This window comes from Antedon mediterranea, chromosome 3 (genome assembly GCF_964355755.1).
Source record: "Antedon mediterranea chromosome 3, ecAntMedi1.1, whole genome shotgun sequence".
In the NCBI taxonomy this organism is placed as follows: domain Eukaryota; kingdom Metazoa; phylum Echinodermata; class Crinoidea; order Comatulida; family Antedonidae; genus Antedon; species Antedon mediterranea.
Window position 1 is genome coordinate 32,879,429 of NC_092672.1, and position 23,671 is coordinate 32,903,099.

General features: G+C 31.7%; 1 protein-coding gene across 1 annotated transcript in view; it reads left to right on the top strand.

Moving 5' to 3' along the window:
- The window catches only part of LOC140045268 (zinc finger protein castor homolog 1-like), a 43,187-nt gene that overhangs the window by 9,920 nt on the left and 9,596 nt on the right, over positions 1 to 23,671 (top strand). Inside the window, exons 2-10 of the mRNA XM_072090107.1 lie at positions 1,341 to 2,441; positions 4,158 to 4,580; positions 7,284 to 7,845; positions 8,104 to 8,194; positions 19,689 to 19,853; positions 20,488 to 20,778; positions 21,083 to 21,741; positions 22,401 to 22,523; positions 23,315 to 23,438. Of these exons, the coding sequence (XP_071946208.1) occupies positions 1,436 to 2,441; positions 4,158 to 4,580; positions 7,284 to 7,845; positions 8,104 to 8,194; positions 19,689 to 19,853; positions 20,488 to 20,778; positions 21,083 to 21,741; positions 22,401 to 22,523; positions 23,315 to 23,438 (3,444 nt within the window). The 5' untranslated portion in view covers positions 1,341 to 1,435. The remainder of the gene's footprint in view (positions 1 to 1,340; positions 2,442 to 4,157; positions 4,581 to 7,283; positions 7,846 to 8,103; positions 8,195 to 19,688; positions 19,854 to 20,487; positions 20,779 to 21,082; positions 21,742 to 22,400; positions 22,524 to 23,314; positions 23,439 to 23,671) is intronic.

The following is a 23,671-nucleotide window of genomic DNA, read 5'->3' on the forward strand; positions in this document are numbered from 1 at the left end:
TTCAAGTGATATCTCTCTTTCAAAAGGGGATTGATAAGTGCATGTATTGTAATTACCTATTTTGTAAATTAAAAAAAATTTTTTAAACTTACATTACAACCATGACTATTTGAGATTACCAATTATAGTCTTACTGTTTATAACTTTTTATGAAAACACTCAAAATATGTAGCCAATTACAGCACATTTTTTCTTTTCTTTTATGCAGCGTTCACTTCACCATATATGGTAATATTACCCAAATTGTACCTTACTGTACAGTAAAGCATACTGGTACAAGTTACATAAAAATGATGATGTACTGTATATAATATATAATAAATATAATATACTGTATGAATAATATAAAGACAGGCACATATTTTTCTTTTTTATTTATTTATTTTATTTATTCATTTCCCAACCAACAGTGAACTCATGGTTCACCACTTTTACAGGAGGGAACACAGACAAACACAAACAATTACAATAAAAAACGTTAAACCAAACTACTAACACAACCTAATAAAGTAAAGTATGCTTATACAGTTTCTCAATTAAATTTAGTACAGTATTAGCAATAATTAATATATTAAATCCAAACTATATTTCAATAATTTTTTTTTAATTAACTATAATGTGATTATGTATACCATTAGATTAATTTAAATATCTATTTATAGTATGTTTTTTTAACACTATACTGTAGTCAACCCCATGGGGGGAAATCCAGGGGTCACCCACTCTCCCCTTTGAAAGCTAAAATGATGAACTAAGTACTTTTCTATTTTTTGACAAACTATTAGTATTAAATATTATGTCAGCACTGCCCCATTTTAAAAATTCCTAGATCCGCCCCTCTGACCCCTATTCGGGGGACACTTAATAGGGGTCTTTACTTTACTTCTATTTAATACAGTACCAGTGAAAAGAAACAACACTAAACCAGATAATACTCAAATACCAGTGAAAGTTTAAAGTAATTTTTCAAGGATTTCCTGTTTTTGTTAAAACCTTGAATCAGGATCATAATTTTCTATCTTTTTTAGATAATTGTAGATTTTTTTTGTATTGCTTTTATAGATTTCTTTTATCATGGACAATTGATACTAGATTTTGTACCCTACTGTAAACTTTTGTATTGTTTTTTAATATATTTTATTAGTATTTATAATTATATAACTTTATTAGCTGAGGTCGTGTCGGTTAATAGTCAGTAAGACCTTCTTAAAACTGGCAACCATTGGGCTGGCCTAAAATGTCAGGTTTTAATGAAAGATGTTATTACTATTATTAGTTTAGTACATTTTATAGGTTCTTAATTCTGTTATTGTTAAAATGATTGTCTTTTATTTTTTTAGTGAACGAAGGAAGAGGTAACCCGTGTAGAAAAAAAAAAAAAAAAAAAAGGAAAACAAAAAAAAACAGTACATGAGGAAAGGAAAGAAATAAAAATATGCCCAAATTTAACTTAGATGCAATATGTGCAAAATTACAAACACAGCGTGTACCAACAGGGACGGCTACAACCCCAAATGAAGAACAACTGGAGAAGGAAGTGGACTCTGGGGTCGATGACCCTGACTGTGGAAACGATTTTATACAATTGCATAGAACATTTATAGACAGGTGGGAGGATAACGAATATGATGAAGAAAAAAATTATGATAACCATGAAGTAACAAATGGAAAAACAAAACCAAAGATTGAAATAGGAAATAATAATAACAATGACAGATGCATGAATATACGTGGTGCACGAAAACGAAAATCAAAACAGCGATATGTTCCACGACAGGTGTTCACCGATGCATGCGACGACATAGATTACGACGATGAGGATTTAGCAAACAGCATTACCAAAGAAGATTCCGAAGTCGGCCTATTGACTGAAGAGGGCAGTCTGAATCTATGCTTACCAAAACCGGAAAGCACTTTACCAAATGGCGATTCCGAAGATGGAAGTATCGACGGTGCGCTAGATTTGAGTTGTCACGATCACAATGATAACGTAGAAACTGTTGATAATTACAGTCCCGCTTTTTCAAACTCTGATAAACATTCTACTAATCATGATTATAGTCGTATGACGATAGAAGATTATGCGAATAGGGCGCTTGACGATGAAGACGTATCCGATGAGGAAGAATTTGATGAGAACGTTGTATGCTGTGTCGATGAAGACGGTAACGCCGCTTTAGTGAAACGCGATGACCTACCAATACTGCAAAATGGCAATGCGCATCCTAAGGACGCGGCCGAAATATCGTCAGCATCCGAGGCGAAAGAATGTGAGAATAATGAACAATCGGATGAAGAGAAGATAGGAAAATTACCGGAGGAGGTTAATGTAATGAAGGAATACGCATCAAATGCGTTGAACGAGTTGTTTGATATGTACGGCGTTGACGCTGAAGGCTGCGAAATGATGCAACATATGCCGCTTGACTCTTTTAGACTGAGTAAGTATCAAAACAAAGCTTTTATATTTTTGAACGATTTATAATTGCCCACTTTCCCCTGAACTTGATAAAAATGTCCACTTCGGTGTGCTACATCCACCTCATATACTATTAAATAGAAAATTCGAATGATTTTAGCTGTTATATATACTCTGTAGAACCATATTACAAGTTTTATCATGTAATAGAACTAAATCTTAACGGCGGCATACGATACAAAACTATCCAAAATCTTAGATTTATTTATACACATTTAAGAGACACTGCTATAAATACATTAAAATTAATTAAAATAATAATTTGTGAAGAAAGACGATTACATGTAGAATTTAATGAAAATATAGCCAAGAGGAAGTTTTAATTTAGAATAGACAATTTAAGGTGAAGAATCCAGACATTTTATTGCCAGTAGGTAATAAACTTGAAGGCAATAAAATTAATTCTGTTTTAATTCTTTAAAGCCCAGTAGAATAATAAATATTTAGTTTGTGGCTTGTTACACTACAGTTTAGTATTTTCATGTACACTGCAGTATGTTTTTGAACATTTTGTGTAATAGTTACTGTATGTACTTTGTGTCAGCGCCATGCAATGAATTATTTGTAAAATGAGAAAAATCTGATAGTAATACAGTACAATAGAACCCCTTTAAGGGGACCCTTTGTTTGGTCCGAAAGGTTAATAAAAATAAATAGGAGTTTTCCATAGTGTTACACATTGTCCTTCAGTCATTTCAAGCAAGGGAAAGTATCCCCTTAATACGATAGGTGTGTCCCCTGAATAGGGATGTATCCTTGTAAAAGTGTATTATCCCAAATGAAACCAGCTCTACTAATTCCTATTTCATGCCTAGACTAGTTTTAATATTGGGACAAACTGACAATGACATCCCTATTATGAACAAACAAACAAAGTGATTTTGAACACCCCTTTAAGAAAGTGGTATGATCTGTGTGAGCCAATACTGTAATGTTATTTTCCTCTAAAAAGCTCTTTCAACACTATCAGTATCAAACTTTATGTGATAAAAAAATGTGGTGTGCCCATATATGGACATGATGATATCATCACTACCATATTTGGCCATATCACCACCATATTTATAGGCACATCACACTTTTTTTTGTCAAACTAGTTTGATAGTGTGGACAGGGCTTTAGAGTTGATGGTCTATGCGTACGGTACTTTATGTCTAGATTTTTAAAATTCAAGGGTGCAGAATATGTACTGATATTGTTGTACCTCCTGCAGCAGATCTCCATATTGTACAGTATATAGGTCAAAATTATTATTTAAAAATTCAAAATTATGAATAATTTTAAAGGTCAGTCCTTGTAGGTTTGAGAGAATCTGGGTTATTTTTAAGATTAAATTTTCTTTATGAATGTAAATTAGATTAGATTATTCTATTGCCCTTAAGACTGAATTTGTAATTTACCGACATTTGATGGAATTATATTAAAGTTGTTCTTCTTAAGAATAAAATGAGCTATAAAAATATGGTCAATTTAATATTGCAATGTTTATTTAAATGTAGGAAGAAATGGTCAAAACACATTGGACATTTAAAGTATTCTACAATCTGTATAAATCTATCAATTCTAAAGATTGGTTAATTCTTTTTTGATTGATTCTCCATAGGCCTACTGTATACTTCTTTCTATTCCCTTCCTCTATCAATTTGTTTGATTTGATTTTGGAATTCTTCATTTTCAGATAATTTACTGAAATTTCAGGAGCAAGAGAAACATTTAAAGCGTAGCCAAGAAAATGGTGGCAGAGCAAGCAAAGGCCGGTCAGGAAAAACGAAAAAGCACACTAACAACGTCGACATTAACGATTTCGGCAACACACAATCAGACCAGCATGTGGAACTTGGCGCTATGCAACCGAAAAACCCAGCAACATTATCTATTCCGCAAAACTCGTTTATCGAACGATCCACAGACCAACAGTACTTACCAGATGGGAGTCCCCCGAAGTATAATGCTAAAAGTATTTGGGGGCGCCCTGTCGGGGGTGGAGGCGGTCCGAATTCAAAGAAGACAGTGAAACAATTAATTATGGAACAAGCGATGACAAATGAAAAACTGGATTCATTTTCCAAGTATGACTACTTGATACAGAAGCTACAAGCTGGTAAGGACTATTTTAGAGATGTATTTCTATAAATTAAAAAAATTTAACTTTATCTTTCAATTCTTTATTTTTCATTTAATCTTAAGCTCTGTCTACACTATCAAACTAGTTTGACAAAAAAATGTGATGTGTCCAAATATGGTAGTGATATGCCCAACTATGGTAGTGATATCATCATGTCCATATATGGGCACATCATATATTGTCACATAAAGTTTGATAGTGTAGACAAGGCTTTACACTAACAAACACACTTTATGTGACAATAAAATGTGATGTGCCCATATATGGATAATACATGATGATGTCATATCACTACCATATTTGGGCATATCGCTATCAGCATATTACACTTTTTTTTTCAAACTATAGTTTGATAGTGTAGTCAGAGCTATCAACTAAAGATTAAGTTTCAATATAATGATGTTTGTATATTTTACATATTATGTTTTATGTATCGGTTTATTGCAAATACAGTCTTTGAAAATGATTTTAATTTAACCTTTTGCACAGAACTGGGTTAGTATGTTTAAAGTGTATTATCTGTAAGTACTGTTAAATGGATGTTTTTTCGATATTTTTACTGGTTGTCAACAAAATTAATCGGCAAATCCAGATTAAATTAAAATCGGCATGGATGTGTTGAGAATAATGATAATTATATGAAATCAATCAAATTTGTACCAAAAAAAGGAAGACATTTATTATGTGATAAAGTTTGTAATGTCGGTTATTTAGTGAGGAATAAAATAACAAATAATTTATTCTCTTAAATAATAATAAATAAATAAATATGACAATGTTAAAAATTAACTATGCGATTCAAAATACACTATCATATCTGGTGAATACTCAACCCAGACATATAGTCAACCTAATGTATTATTTGTAGGACACACAATCACCAAATAGGACACACAGTATATTTGTCACCAAATAGGACATACAATGTATATGTAATTGTCACCAAATAGGACATACAATATAATTATTTTCTCCAAATAGGACGTACAATATATTGTCACCAAATAGGACATACAGTATATTTGTCACCAAATAGGACCCACGGTACATTTGTCACCAAATGTGACCCACAGTACATTTGTCACCAAATAGAACCCACAGTGTTGGTCATCAAATAGGACCCACACAGTACATTTGTTACCAAATGGGACCCACAGTACATTTTCACCAAATGTGACCCACAGTACATTTGTCACCAAATGTGACCCACAGTACATTTGTCATCAAATAGGACCCACACAGTACATTTGTCATCAAATAGGACCCACACAGTACATTTGTTACCAAATGGGACCCACAGTACATTTGTCACCAAATAGAACATTCAATATTAATCAACTTGAACACTTATTACCAATATACCTGAATCTTCAACCCATGTTTAAATTTATACTTTGAACATGAAAAAATACCAATGGGTTGATTTTCAGCATCAGCATTATGGAATTTACCCCCAGGGAGCTACCCAAGTGTTGTATCATAGATATGTACTTCTAAATTATGGCAAGGGTTATATCAGTATACAGCTTTTAGGCTATAACCTCTGCTACAGGCCTACAGTACTGATGAAACATGTCGCCTGACTTGAAGGTGCATTTGTGTGTTTAACACACCCCAAGGAATCCAATATTGGACCACCTTGTGCCTGATTCATAGGCTTTTACAATCACTGTTTTATACTGTATTCTGTACATAATTTATTATCTGATATTAATATTATACAATTGAAATGAAGTGGTTACCATAAACAAATTTAGATTATGATATCAAAAGGATTTGTTATAAAAATTAGTATTAGATACATATTAAATAAAAAATCAATTAAATTATGGTCAATTATTATGCGAAATAAAAGCTGGTAGTGTAAATAATTGCGATATTTGATGGTATCGTTTAATGTATTCATATGGTTTATAAATAATTTTGCCCTCACAAAAAATGTTCAGCTTCAGAATATTAGGATAAGCATTCTTTAAAAAATTATTTAAAGATGTGTTGTCTCCCAAAAACATGAAAAATAAAGACTAATAAAATCAGACTTTGAATAGATTATTTTGTAGTTTTTATAAGATCAATCACAAAAATTATTGTTTTCAGTTATAAAATGAAAAAATAAATGGTTGATTGAACCAAAAACCAATTGGCTCCCTTCCAATTTGACTATTTTTTGCTTTAAATTACAGTTTTTTAGGTAAATACATCTTTTTTTCGATCCAATCTTTAATCAAAGTGGATAACTATTAGTATTAGGTGACATTAAAATGGCATATTTAAAAAAAAAAATTAAGAAATATTTTTTCAGGGGAACAATACATCTTTAAATAAATATTTCATTATCATCATATCATTATTTTTTTCGCCTATATTTACTACCACGCACTATAATAAAATACTGGTACATTTAATACCTCTGTGAAATTTTAAACCAACATTGTTTCATTATTAATATTTTCATTATTTATGAAAAATAACATATTTATATAAACTACTGCATTAAATTAAATTAATTTAAATAATTCATCAAAAAGCCTAATTAATATTCTACCTTACCTATCCTCTTTGAGCCATAACACTTTTAAATAAATCATTTTTGGTATTACTAAAAAGAAATAATGATATTATTTTTTATTTTCATTTATAATATTTTATTTATTTCTATATTTCATTTTTTATTTGTAGGTGAAGCAATTTCAAAGGATGTACCAAATTTGCGAATTTCAAAATATGATAGTTATATTAAGCGGCTACAAGATGGACAATCTATATCTAAGATCTTCAAACGTAGAGGGAGCAATGCATCTTCGCAAAAGGTCCGTGACTTGCTCAACCGTCAGCTAAACCAAAAAGCCACCCTGCCATCTAACGGGGCATACGTCGATGGCGACCATGAAATGCAGACGATCGATCTGACAGAACATGCTAGGTCGGCACGTGGTCCGCAATACGATGTGCTTATTCAAAACATATTAAAAGCGCAAGGGATGGACGTAACAGCTTTGCAACAGCGACAACTGCAAGAAGAAGCTTTTAGCCATGATCCCTCATTGCCGCAAGATCTTAGCATGACCTCCGACCGACACAGAATTAAACAAGAACCGGAAGCTCTGCCAAGTTACGATATGCACTGCGAAGCTAACAGCTCGATGGATGACAGCGGCGATGATACATCAAAAAGTGATCTATTGTCAAGTCTAGATACCAGCGATGGAGAACCTAATATGTATATGAAATATATTGCAAAGTATGTCATTTTTGTTTTCTCACATTGAACATGTCACAGTTATTCTACTGCAGGTACTGCAGTATCTACATCTTGTAGATTTTACAGATACATTCAACAGCATTGGGAAAAAAAATAATCATTTTTTTTTTCAGTAAAAAAGTAGTAATTACTGCAGTAGAATAATGTTGATATGAACTCTTAACTCACAATCAATTTTTCATATTAATGTATACAAATATAAGGTCAAGGGTCACATTATTTTTATCTCGTTTGTAGGTACTCGGCAACCACCCACTGCAAGATGCCTTACTGTGTTTACCAGTATAAAGAGCACTATCATTGTGTAGCAAATGAATGCAAATTTGCCGTGAGTACAAAAAGAATTTTATACATAAATACAGCAGAACCCCTACAGTATTAAGGACACATCTTCGGGCACTATCAAAGTATGATTTAATAGGGCTGTCCCCTAGATAAGGGTTGGCCTTAAATTATAGTTAATACATCTATTGGTTCGTTTCACGGGAAGCTATCCGAATAATGGAAGTGTCCCTAATGGAGGTGTCCCCTTAATGGAGGTTTCCCCTTAATGGAGGTGTCCCCTTAATGGAGTTGTTCCTTAATGGAGGTGTCCCTTAATGGAGGTGTCCCCTTTGGAGGTGTTCCCTTAATGGAGGTGTTCCCTTAATGGAGGTGTTCCCTTAATGGAGGTGTCCCTTAATGGAGGTGTCTTAATGGAGGTGTCTCGAATGGAGGTTCTCCTGTATTGAGGATTAAGGTGTTGGAAGAGTGCTGTTGTTATGTTGTTGCTTGTCGTCATTAGGGAACATTGTAATAAATATACTGTAGTTAGAATGGCTATTAAATGGAACACTTTGAGACGGGTCCAGAAGGAGGGGATTATTATTATTTTTATTTTGCCAAAGAAAATTTATTTTTCAATTAATTTTGCTTTTGTTTAATCCTGTCACCATCATGGATTTTGTTATGTTTTTTTGTATTGTTTTATCATGTTTTTAAATTGATGAAATAATGGCAGTGTTAAAAAAGAACAAAACAAATGTGGATGTTTTTTGATTGATGACTCATTTGCACTTGCTTTTATTAGACTACCAATATTCCCGAATAATGTAAAATAGTTTATTTTTGAGAAAATATAGTATTTCAGAATATTGGAAATTACAAAAAAAGTTTAGTTACTTATAGAGAAACAAGGAAACCGCAATGGGTTATTGAATTCGGACAAAACAGGGAAAATTCCCAAAATCAATATTTATAGGTTGTCTAATTGAGGAAATCTTTGGAAATCTATTGAATATAAAGATGTCTGTATTTATAATAAATAGTAAACTAACTGGAGGAAAAGACTAATGTGTTTACATTAGACATTTCTTATAGGCCTATGGAAAAAATGTCGATAGAATAGAATGGTTTTCTCGAAAACCTGTTTTAAAGGCATTAGCTGAAAATTGCAGCAAAACTCTTGTTTCAGTTTGACTATCCATATCAGAATCAATTGAGGTTTTTTAATTGTATTTAAAATCGATTCTTTTTATGTGCACTCACATTGGCAAAAAAATACAATTTTTTCAAAAGACACATTTAAATCTGTATTCTCTTTAACCAATTTTCTACTAGGCGAACCTGTTTGCGCGAATCGACAGCCTCGATTTGTGAGATGGAAATGAATATGCATGCGTATAAGCTGATGCTTTCGATTCAAGCAAACATATTCGTCTAGTGGAAAATCGGCTTTACTCAGGATAAAACCTGAAAGTGACCTACAACACTATCAAATATTTTTAATCAGTCAATTACCATTAATTACATTTATATAAATATATAAATATTAGATTTGTTATCCCGCTTTTAAATAAAACACATAGATAATGTTTAAACAAATCTGTATCTGGGAAACTGGGTCAGGGAACTTGTTATACTGTAGGTTGAATAAAAACTACACCTGGGAAAGTACTGTATTAAAAATATTGTGATAATGCTAATATAGGTTTATGCTTAGTATTTATTTCCAATCAAAACTGTTAAATAATGACAATAAATAAACCCCAATCTCTATGGACACTAATACCATCTGCTAAAGAAACTTTCTTATCCCAACGGTCCTGTCAGCGTTTAGGAAACAAAGTTTTTTTTTTATTATGGCACCATTTAATTGCCGTAAATCTGGACTATAGTTAGATTTAGGGATTTATAGACGCCTAATTCTGTGTTTCTGGAAAAATTCCCATTATTTTAGAACCAAACAGAGATTAGTTATCAGTCTATGTGATTTTATTTTCGTATGTGACTTACTTAATTTGATTGTTTTTGAGACGTGAGAAAAAAGGTCTTGGGTTGCATTATGTACTACTTCTAGAAATATAGTTTTCAATGTCAAATATGTCCCTCTGAGATATGAATGTATTGTTATAGTAGAAATGTTTAAATGACATTAATTTTATAACATTTGGTGTTATAGATCCCTTAAATTGGGACACCCTATTCAAGGGATACACCTAAAATGAAATGTCCTCATGAAATTACCAGTGTCACCGTAAAAGGAGGTCTACTGTATCTAAAATTAACAGAACAAAATAAAATTGGAAATTCAACTTATTAATGTTAATAGAGTAAACTTGCATTAGCTCTTCCCATGTTTTGTTTATAGGGGTGGAGACGTTTGGGGTTGTATTTTCTTTTATTATCCAAATGCTGGGTAATTTCATTTCATTTCATTATTTATTTGGTCTATTTGAGTATATTCATAACAAAAAAAAATGAAATTGGGGAGACCAGGATCAAACTAAGTGAACAATCACTGTAGCTGAGCCGGTTGACCCAACCCCAAAGTCAGTTTAACACATAAAAGAAATATAGACAAAATACAGTTACAGCGAATCAAAATAAATATGAACTTCTCTAATGAAGGCTGATGGACTTTCTAGGACTGCAGCATCTGTCAACGGTCTTGGAAGCTGGTCCCAGAAAAGGGGTAACCTGATTGCTATAGAATGGAAACAAGCCTGTGTCATTGATGCTTGATGTCGGAAGCACGGGCGATCATTGTGACGGGTATTTATGTAAATACAGTCATGAACTGTGCTGCAGTCCAGAAACCCCACTAAGAACCTTAAAACAAAATATAATAAGAAATCTATCTCTTCTAACGGACAAAGATGAAACTGAAAGCAAATTTAACCTCTCCTCATAGCACATCTGTCCACGATGCAGTTTGAGAGCAAAACAAGTTCCTCTCCTATGAACCCCCTCAAGCTGATCTGACAAAGACTTATTACTTACAAAGAATTTATTTTCTGTTTTTTTCAAGAAATATTTATTTATTTGCATACATTTTTTAAAATAACAGACTAATTTACAAATTAAACTCTCTCTATATTTCAATAAACAATTTGGAACCAAATAGATTGATTTTATTTTGCTATACCACCATAGTGACCCAGATATAAAGTCCATCCTGTGCTTAAAATTCGAAAAGCAAGATTCTGATTTACTAAGTGCAAATAGTAAAGGTAAAAAACGGAGTTAAACAGCCAAAAAAAACAACCACAGTAATAAAGGCTGAAACTCACAGATAACATCCAAGGAAGGAAGTGGGCATCTGTATCGAAATTTGTAAGAACTTAAGAATCGGACGGGCCTTGGAAAATCAGTGCCAGGTTATTAATCTTATACCAATATTTTAGCATATTTTCGATTGAACTTACTTCTACTACCGGAATATATACATTTGATTGAAAGATTATACTGTAAGATTAGTTTAAAAACTGAAAATAGATGGGAAATAAATGTAAAACATAGCGGTACTTGAATTTTGAGGAGTTCCCGTGGTCCCTGGATATCCAGGATCTAAATTATTCCAAATTCCGGGATTTTTTACTCATGAAGTGCTATTTTACTTTTCTCTGTAATTTTCCATATGATACATCATTTTGGGCATTTATGTTGATTACCTGAATCCAACCTTATCCGCCGGTGTGTATATCTGGAGCAGGGGGCAGGCAAAGGATATGGGGCTGGTGGAGAAAATTTCAAAAAATGATACAATTGTCCTAAAATATAGAGTTTTGTTTCGTTTATTTTCTACTCTTCAAATGAATTTAAACCGTTAACTTATTACATAAAGTATACAGTGTATAATGGTGGATGAAGGTCACAATAAGTTCATTGAACTTCTATTTGTGACCCCCGTTTCAGTGTAATATAGCATGCGGAGTAGACTAAGGTATATGTTTAAAAATGATTACAACCTTTATTAAATGGACCCTTTCAGGACCCAACAAAATGTCCTATGTCCTTATTTCACTTCCCGCAATCTCCCTCTCCTTTCAGATGTTCTACAATGTATACCACTAAATGTCTACTCTCAGTATATTTCTGTATAAGCTATTTATAAAAACCCTCAAACCATTTAACTGACGCAATCAAATCTTTATTGGAACCACTAATACATAAAGAGACAACATAAAATGTATCTTCATCAACAATTTTTTTAATGAATTGATAATTAAATTTATGTACACAAGTCCAAAATTGAGAAAAAAAAGATCAATATCTCTGAGGTATCAAGTTGGAGACATAGAACAGACAACCTGAAATTTCTTATATAAAATTTAAATTTTCCACCGGATACAATAAATCTACCAAAGGTGATTTTTTTCCACAATTTTTTTTTTATTCTTTAAATATCCGTAATCATTTTATTCTAATTCCTTCCGGAACAAGTCTTCCTGTTATTGTTTAATAAGGCCATCTAATACCAACAGGAAACTGCCAACACTGATTTTGGTTAAAAAATGACTTTAACGACTCAATAATACATGAGAAACGCTTTCTTTATTGCTTAATTATTTCCAATTCAACGTGGAGCTGTAAGAGTTCAATGAATTCACCAGTATTGGGAAGAAGCAAGTGAAATAAAGTGAAATTTATTGTTTTTAAGTACTGTTCTTTCTCTTTCTACAGAAAGTGATGAATGTATATTTTTTAGATTTAAAAGTATATTTTCCCCCTGAAAAAATAATTTTTTGTTGAATATATTAAAAATTAGATCAGAAAAAAAAGAAATTTTATTTTTAATACCGGAAAACTGTAATTTCAAGCAAAAGAATATTTATATTGACACTCAGTGTCAGACAATGTGTTCGTAGTTAAATTTAACCGTTAAATCATTGTTTTTGTTGGGGGTTTTTTTTATGGAAACGAATAACTTAAAATAAAAAATGGCCTATTCAAAGTTTGATTTGATTTGTTTCTACACTATATAACAGTCATCATAGTGCAAAAGAGATTGCCATATCTTGTGTTTCCACACTATAACATTCATTCATTCAGTGTGAAAGAGATTGCGATATATGTTGTGTCCACAATGTAACAGTCATCATAGTGTAAAAGAGATTGCTGTATACTGTATTTTGTGTCCACACTTTAACAGACATCACACTGCAGAAGAGATTGACATATCTTTTGTGTCCACACTACAACAGACAGAAAAAATTGCCATTTCATAAGTTTTTGTTCACATTGCCTCATGTGAAGCGTTCAAATGTGTTTATTACACATGTTATGGTAGCTACAGTAGGGGTGAAAAGCTAAGAATTATAACAATGTAAAAGAATCACAGTTGGGGACCAAATTGCAATAAAAATGGTGCGTTAGATAAATTGAATGTTTTTTAATAACTATGGAGACAAAGGAAAACAAATTTATTTACTTTAAATAAATTCCTGTATTCATTTCTACTAAAAAAACTCACCTAGTGTTATTTCATTTTATGTCTTTATCTTTTCTTTATATATTTTGGTATAAAATATGGCAGTCAGAACTGAAATAAGTAGCATAAATACATAAACACAAATAGAAATTGCAAGAAGTAAAGTAGCAATTGCTAAAATTAAACAGTTATAAATAATATGTAATATAAAAATGAACTACTACATGCTTTTACTGCAGTGTAACTACAAGCGTTTACTGCAGTAACTACATGCTTTTACTGCAGTGTAACTACAAGCGTTTACTGCAGTTAAACTACATGCTTTTACTACAGTAACTACAGTACATGCTTTTACTGCAGTGTAACTACAAGCGTTTACTGCAGTAAACTACATGCTTTTACTACAGTAACTACATGCTTTTACTGCAGTGTAACTACAAGCGTTTACTGCAGTAACTACATGCTTTTACTGCAGTGTAACTACAAGCGTTTACTGCAGTAACTACATGCTTTTACTGCAGTGTAACTACAAGCGTTTACTGCAGTAACTACATGCTTTTACTGCAGTGTAACTACAAGCGTTTACTGCAGTAACTACGTGCTTTTACTGCAGTGTAACTACAAGCGTTTACTGCAGTAAACTACATGCTTTTACTACAATAACGTATGATTTATGATGTATTAATTTTACTTTTAAAATGAAATAAATAAATTTTTATTTGAATTGAATTTAGGTATTGGGCATGCAGTCACTTTATGATGTGTGTATGATTTTCAGTACCCACAAAAAGGCTTGCTATACTATGTTTATTGAATACCTTTATTTGTCCATATTATATAAAATAATAATATAAATTCTTCTTAATTGGCAAACTGTACAGTATTATATTAGTGCAATTCAAAACAGATATAAAATATAAACAAACATCAACAAATACAATACACACACATTATTGCACAAAAACCTAAGTTTAAAAAGTAGATTTTTGGAAGTTATATGTTAAAATATGATAAAAAGCATAAAACGGTTAAAAAGTTGTAGTAAAGAGTTGTTTATAGAGTAAGTAAAATGCAGTGACTGCATTATAATGTTGACATGGTCCCTAGATAATGTATATTTTTAAGGCATGGATATACTGTAGTTGAAATAAAAAAAATAAAATTTTAAAAACCAATTGTGAAAAAAAGTATGATTATTTATAAATTACATTAATTAATTAAATTTATTGTAATTTAAAATAGAGTAAATGAATTTGATATTTCATGATTAACTTTAACAATCTTACATACAGTACATACATATTGATTTTTAAAAATATATCAGCATAATCATTTATAAAATCAGTTATATCTATTTTCGTAGAATTCATCTGATATGCGGTTTACAAATATCAAAAACAATTTAAAAATGAAATACCACTCCTGTGGTCTTCGTAGTTAAATTATCAGTTTTATTGTTAATTGTTAATTTTACTTTTTTCCCTACCATACGTAATAATAAATTTATTGTTTAATAATAAAATATGGAAATTTGTGGTTGATAAAACATATTTAAAAATGAAAATACATTTTGAATTAGCCACTCCTGTGGTTTAATTGTTTTGGAATTCTGTTACTAAAGGAAAAGATAATTGAAATGACCAAATATGGCCTAAACACAAAATTCCGAACTTGCCAATACCACATGACATATTTAGTTTAAACAAAAAAATGTTGCAAGGAGCTTAAATTAGTTTGGAGGACAAAAATGGGTAGGCTGGCTCCTAATGAGGATGAGATGGTATATTCTTTCTGAACTATTATTAAATTAAAGACTCTGTGAAATTTAAGATATGTCATGGTGTTTTTAATGCTATGCAAGAAAATACTGCATGAGCTAGGGTATGTAATTGATAAAGATGAGTTTTATTACAGTAGTACTGTACATCCTCAAGTGTACATAAAGTATGAATTATTTCTTTGATAATATTACTATAAAGGGGACATTTTTAAGTGTTAATTTTAGGTGTATTTTTTTAACACAATAAAAAGCCAACCCCCGTTAACAGGACATCCCTATTGATGGGACATCCCTATTCAGGTGATATACTGGAAATTAATATATTTTATAAACATCAGAGAACAAAAAAAGTAAATAATATTTAAAGTAAAGTATATTAAATTGGAATTATTTTACTATAAATATAATTAGATTATACATTTATTTATTAAACTATTTAAAAATGAAGTTCAGATTAAAATATTAAATATATTTCTTAGCAGTAAACAAAATTAGATAGAAACAAGGTTTTATACCATTATATACTGGAAATTAACCATTTATAAACTTACAGTTTTCTTGAGAAAATCCGTAAAAATGAAAAAATGAATAATATTGAATCTGATATAGTTATATTAAATTTGAATGATTTACTGTAAATATAGTTATATATTATTAAATTTGTTTAAACCGTAGTTATATAAAGATTAAAATATTAAATTTATTTTTTAGCAAAAACAAGATTATATGGAAATTAAAAATTTATAAACAATATAGATTGGAATAGTAAATAATATTGATATAGTTATATTAAATTGTAATTATTTACTGTGTAAATAAACACTAAATCCCTATAATTTTAATGTTAATAATGATATGTGTGTGTTCAATATATTGACCAATTCTCAGCAGAAACAAGATTTAGCAATTGTAGTTAATACAGACAATACAAGTGAATAATATTTATATAGTTATATTAAATTGTAATTATTTACTACTGTGTAAATAAATATTAAATCTATAATAATTTGAATTTGAATTGTAATAGATAAGTGTGCTTATTGACCTAATACATTCTTAGCAGAAACAAGATTTAGTTCATACAGACAACTGTGTATTTCTGTACAACTGTAAAAAATATGATCTGAAGCTGTTCGAAATTCCTTAGATTGTTTCAGAATTGACTACGAGTTTCTAGATGAAACACATTCCAAGAGTCGATGACGAAGATGAATTAATAACGAACCAATGGCAACTAGTCAATCATTCAGTCACCATAGAAACAGAACGGGATGAACTATTTTTTTGTGGCACGATAACAATTCTAGCGTTAAACATAAACATCAATATTGTGCTGTTTTTAGATACGATTGATTTGGCTGAGACCTATTTTAATTACGAATTATTATGAATTTTCTGGTTGTACTTGGTTTGTAGACATACTCAATATTGATATAAATAATCATGTTTTTTTTGCAAATTATATTTAATATGCAAACACTTTGTTTTAACATAATTAGCAAAATTACTGGTACTCAGGGAATAATTTTGCCAGTGTAGCATAGCAAAAAGCTATACAAAACAACCTTTTTGCTACACATTTCTACAATTGTGTAGCAAAAAATTCAATACAAAACTATGTTTCTTGATTAAAAAATCAGTTTGATTAGCAATTTTGCTAAACAAAATTTTCAAATCAAATTTTTCCCTGGTACTTATTTATTATATTTAAATATTAACACAATAATATTTTACAAATCAATCACTGAATAGATTATAGAAAAAAATATACAAAAACTGGTCCTAATTTTTTGTCTGATTTAATAAATTAAAGGTTTTTCCAACTAAAGACCGATTAAAGTTACTTGTAATTTATTTAACTCCTCCAGAAATTCCTCTAAATAAGGACCATTTTAAGTAAAGGACCTTAGTAGAGGCATAATTTCTTCCAAACCTAAGAATTAAGAACCTTTACTTAAAAGCCCCTCTGACGAAAGACCCTCCAATTAAAGACCCTCTTATTAAAGATTCCTCCAATTCAAGAACCACTAATTAAAGACCAATAAAGACTATCCTAAAAACCCTTGAATTTTAATATTCTTCAATATTAAAGGCCCTTTCCCACTAAAGACACTAAAATCCATCTTACCAATTTATAATTCTATAATTTCAATAATTGCTTGTATCCTAGGCAAGATACTTACGTTTGCCTCTCTTCACCCAGGTGTATAAATGGGAACCTGGTTAGATCAAGACACAACTTTCCGCCGATTACTAGCTGCATTATGGGAGTATGTTTCCATACATGTTTGATCCCCCCCAAAAAAACTGGGGTAATCATGTTCAGCAGCGCGTTTAGAGGTTTCACAACATTAGGCGCTATATAAATCTAGGATATTATTATTATTATTAATTATTATTAAAGGACGCATGCATCTCTTTAGTATAAAACAACCTCAAATAGTATTCTTTTTAATAATGGTATTTTGAAGGAAACTATAATTGTAAGATAAATATTGCTTTTTTATGTTTTTCCTGTAATTGTGTAAATTTTATTCAATTTTTTTTAATAACAAGTACATTTACAATGCAATTTGAAATGTGTTTTTTTTATATAAAAATCAACGAGTGTTCTATGTTTCCTTAAAGGAAACTACTCGTTTTAAGATAAATAAAGTGTTTTATGGTCTTCCTGTCATTGTCTTCCAAGATCATTTCATTTATTGAGATATTTTTAACTTTAAAAAATAAGGCAAACATTGTATTGTAATGTTTGAGGTAAACAAAGGCATTTTCCTTATTGAGGATTGGCAATGCATGCATGTATTTTGTGAAGGAGTGTAATAAGCGGGCGTGGAAAAAGCCTATTTTGGTATCCAGGTGGCCCTCCTTTCCACGCAGGAGTGTAACTTGTTGCCTGTGAGGCCGTGGGACAACATGGGACTTGTGAGGCCGTGGGACAACATGGGATTTGTGAGGCCGAGTGAATTAATGTATCTTGCTCATAAAGCACACACATCTGTCCAACATGGGTCTTGATAAGCAGAACAAATTAAAATGGCTGTAAAACATTAAAGAAAAATTAAATCTAATTATCTTGCTTAAACTACTGTAATCTCGTGTACAGTATAATCCATGCAACTATAATTATACTATCATCTACCAGGATACAAACGTATATAATAACTTAATTTTAATCCATGGTTTTGTTCTAAGAAATGACGTAAAAATCCCCTAAAAGAATTTATTTATGAAAGTGAAGGCGTTGTAAAGTTGAATGGCCCATTCATTATCATGTGTGTTTACTGCTGCTACTACTACAGCTCACCATAAGAGAGTAATAAAATTATTTTTATTTGGAAAAAATTAAAAATTTAAATGCTGTTCTGAATTGAAATAGAGACTTTATATCATTCGATTATTTTGATTACAAAATACTATTTTATTACAAATATCATAGTATAGTATGTAATTCATGATTGACACGCAAAACTAAATTTTATCTTTAATATTGCTTTAAACTAATACATTGATATATTTCCACGCATGAGTGAATACTGTATCATCACAAATATAATCGCCAATTTGGTATCATTTATCTCCTCACGTACGCACATTGTGAAAATTCACTTTTCTTGCTAATTATTTTGATGGCTAATATCAAGTTTCATATTATGGATTGCTCTTGGGGTAAATGATCTCGTTAAGAAGCCTTTATTATTCATATTAATTTAATAACATATTTTTTTGATTTAGTGACCTAGAAATTGAACTGTATTTATTAGCCAGGTCTAAAAAAATTTGATTTTCTATAAAGTAAATTTGATTTTATTGACATCTTTAACAAATTTCTATTTTACGGTTTGAGAATGTTGTAAACTGATTTTATTTACTCAATTTATGTATGTTGGGATTTGTGTATCAGATATAAAAGCTATTACCGTATACAATATTATGGGACACCTTCAGGACCCAATAATGTGGCCCCATAATATAGGTGTACCCTGAATAAAGGTATCCCCTAAATAGGGGTGTATCCCCATAATAGAGGTGTCCTCTATTGGGGTGTATCCCCATAATAGAGGTGTCCTCTAAATAGAGTGTCCCCTGAATAGAGGTGTCCCCTGAATAGAGGTATCCCCTGAATAGAGGTGTCCCCTGAATAGGGGTGTCCCCTGAATAGAGGTGTCCCCTGAATAGAGGTATCCCCTGAATAAAGGTATGGTGTCCCCATAATAGAAGTGTCCTTTAAATAGAGGTGTCCCCTGAATAGAGGTGTCCCAAAGGAGAAGTTCTACTGTATTCAAATACAATTAAATTAATATTTAGTTATTATATAATAATAATTATAACCTTTTTTATATTTCGCAGAGATTCACAAGAAAGGAGGATGTTGTACGGCATTACAACTGGCACAAACGGCGTGATAACTCACTGCAGCACGGCTTTATGCGGTTTAGTCCGTCGGATGATTGTGCTCCGTACTATCACAATTGCTCGCTCAATCTTAAACACACGCATTATCATTGTATGCAGGTATAGTTAAGATAAATCGTGCTTGTCATTATTTCATTGACGTATTCATATTTAAAGGGACACCCCTATTAAAAGGGACACTTCAGTGGTGTATTACAGTGGGCAAAGGTTCCTGGTTTAATAGTACTCCAAAGGGCCCTCCAACGCTCGGCATTGGGCTGCTTTTGGGCCCCTGGATTTAGCCAGTGAGCGATCATAGCTGGTAATCCATTGACTTTCAGATTTTGTCCTTTTAGTAATAAGGTTGTTTGTGTAGAGCATCTTGCTTATATGTCTTGTGAACAGGATTACCACCTTTAAGAAGGATAGTGAATGAAATCGCTTATGGTTATCCTTGGCAATTTGCCTAAATAGAATATAAAAAAACCAAAAACAAAACCACAAAATGGCTTATAGCATATCCCAAATCTTCAGCCAAATATACCCAAGATTTACATATTTTTAAATGAGATAATTGTTCCGAAGGCTGCCCAACCCAAAATTGATGGTTTGCTTTTTTGTTATACAACCAACCCTGTTTTTCAATTGAATGTGCCTGGTAAACATAACAATTTTTAGGGTTTTTTGTTTTTTTTTTATATATGTAAAATATGAAATAAAAAGAAATTAAAATAAATAATTTTGCTCCTAATAGAATGGATGTTGCAAAGTTTACACAAGTACTTCAGATGTATTGACGCACGAAAACTATCATAAGAAGAACGCATCTTTACTCAGCGATGGCTTTCAACGCTTCCGCGCCACTGAAGATTGTGGGGTCAACTCCTGCACCTTCTACGGACAAAAGACGACGCACTTTCACTGCCGTCGAGCTGAGTGTAATTTTTCGTTCAAGAATAAATGTGATATTGAAAAACATAAAGCCTTCCATTTGAAAGACGATCAGTATCAACGTGAGGGCTTTAAGAAGTTCTCGAAACATGAGGTAAAGAATTTTACTATGAGATAATAATTAATTTAAGTTATTATGTAATGAAATGACTATTGATAGAATCGAACCACCAACCTTTTGCTTATAGGGCAAGCACTTTACCAACTGGACCATTATGGCTATAAACCATGTGTAATATAAAAATATTCATAATTAAATTACATATGATCTCATTTGAGATTCGAACCAGCAAGTTCTTGTGTATGGGTCAATATTGGTCCTCAGTTTATGCTCTGTAATATTTTTATGACATTTGATGAAATAAATGCTTGTTTAATTTAATATTTTCTTCCGATAGTTCTGCCGATTTGATGGATGCAGATACTCTCACAACACCAACCACTTCCACTGTATTCGATCAGATTGTGATTTCACCTTCACTGCTGCAAACCAGATGCAGTCGCATCGACGCAAACATGAAAGGCGTCAAAGAATTATTGCCTTCGAGTACGACCAACAACGTCGAAAGCTATTCAAGAATTTAAAACCAAAGACAACTGTCTTCCGTAATCTTGTGACAATGAACCATCCTCCTCCAGTTCATATGGTGATACCAAATGTGACCTCCAAGTTGTTGGCAGAACATGAAAGAGAAGATATACCAGCTAAAAGAATCAAATTAGAAATACCTGACACTTCTGAGACGTCTGGGCCAGAAGGAGAGCTGTCGTCACCAGAACAGACACCAACGACATCCCCGCCATCATCGTTGGCAAGCATGCCGACCTCTCTATCATCGCAAGGGAATATTCTTTCTAAGATGTTCACCACACAAGTGAATGGTGAGTCTTTTAACATGCATGGAAGCACTCTGAATGATTCTTTAAACCTGCCTATTCCATCAAGCATCTCTCCACCAGAGGAACCCAGGGCAGAAAAGACAACGATATCACCACCAATTGTAAAGATGAAATGGGACAATAAACCAGAAGAGATCTGGCAGAAATACATTTCAAGGTAATTTAAGCTCTGTGAACACTATCAAACTTTAGTGTGATAAAAAAAAAAATGTGATATGGACATGATGATGTAATATCATTACCTTATTTGGGTATATCACTATAATATTTGGGCAGATCACACTTTTTTTGTCAAACTAGTTTGATAGTGTAGACAGGGCTTTAAATGTTAAATTTGGATGTAGTGAAGTGATGTATAAAGCAAGGTAAAGTACACTGTTTGGAGCACCCTTATTCAGGGCACGCCTTTAATTATAGATTCATTTTATTCCGTCATATATTAAAATGTTAAAACAAATAAAATTGGTTTCAGAGACAAAGTTAAAGGGGACACTTTCTCATGAAGTAAACGAGGAGCAATATGTTTTAACACTAACTAACCTTTGTTCAGAGGACAGCCTCTATGAAGGGGACACTTTTTTAAAGCCCTGAAGTTGTCTCCTAAAATACGGATTATATTGCATATTACATTTATACAAAGGAGGTCATAAAAATATGCCATGTTTGAAATAATTTTTATTTTATATTATAAAATTAATTTATTCAACTATGAAGAAATATGACAAACAATAACAATATTTTTTAGTATTATATTCTACAATGTTTTTTTGTTTGAATTTAGGGAGGTCTGAAAATTATTTTAACTTTTATTTACAGGTACACAGCTAATGACCCATGTATGCCGCACTGTGACTTGATGTACAAAGGTCATTACCATTGTCAGGTGGCAGAGTGCAAGTCCATATTCAAATCAAAGGATGGAGTCAATAAGCATGCCAGGTAACCACTCTAAAGTATTACAGGTATACAAAATATTGATGAAAAATCCATCAGCGATATGTAGAGTGCTTTTGTGACCCTTGACCCTTTGATTTCTTGGAATATAAAGTACAGACCACAAATTGCTTGTTTTGCTTTTCATAGTGAACTCACCTAAAATTGCATTATCTGAAACGAGAAATTCTCCAAAACATAGACTTGGGGTACAATGGATACAAGGTTGTTCCAACTATTTAAAGCTCCTATTATTTTTTTTCCAAGAAAACAGGGTTTGGCCGGCCCAATAAGTTAGTCTAATATGGGAGAGTTTACTATTATTGCTTGTTTTTTCCTTTATTGCCAAAAACATTCAAAACAACAATATAAACACCACAAAGTAAAGTTGGCTGGAAACACAAAAGGGAATTAAATAAAGGTAGATAAACTTTCTGTCTAAGACAAATTGGACTTAGACTTTAGACTGTAATTATGCCTCCCATTAAAACTTCAGGAAAACACTTTACAAATCTCTGGATATCTGACCTGCATGTTCAGCTGGAAGGGTTATTAACTTCTCTAATTAAAAGTTAAAAATACATAAAATGATTAATTCTATCCCTAAATATTTATTTATTTACGCTTTTGAGTTTCTAAATTAAGACCTCCCTTTTTTTAACATGCTTTTTAGTAAATTTTTTTTTTTACCTCCAAATTGTTCTACATTTCAATATACATTATATCCAGTTTCTAATTATGGACGTCTTTATTCAAATAAGAATTCTAGTATAATAGTATGTTCTTTAAATCAAAAGGTATCACATGATGTTTGAAGAAGCAGAGGAGTGCGGTTTTCATTTTTTCGCCCAGGGTGAGAGTTGTGAGGAGACATTTAAAGACTGTGCCTTCAGTCCTTTAGCTCACTATCACTGCATGTGGGTAAGTGCGATTAATGGAACAGCTAGCATTACATTTATTGTACACTCTCACCATGGAGGAATTCCTAATTTCAAAATTATTTCACATTTTATTTGAAATACATTTATCATTGTAGAACCTATTATAAAGTTACTAATACCAAACCTGTAGTGTGTTGCATCTATATGACTCTATACTCCATGGCCAAATTTTGAACTCCAAAATTTAATGGGCTGACATTCGATTGAAGATTA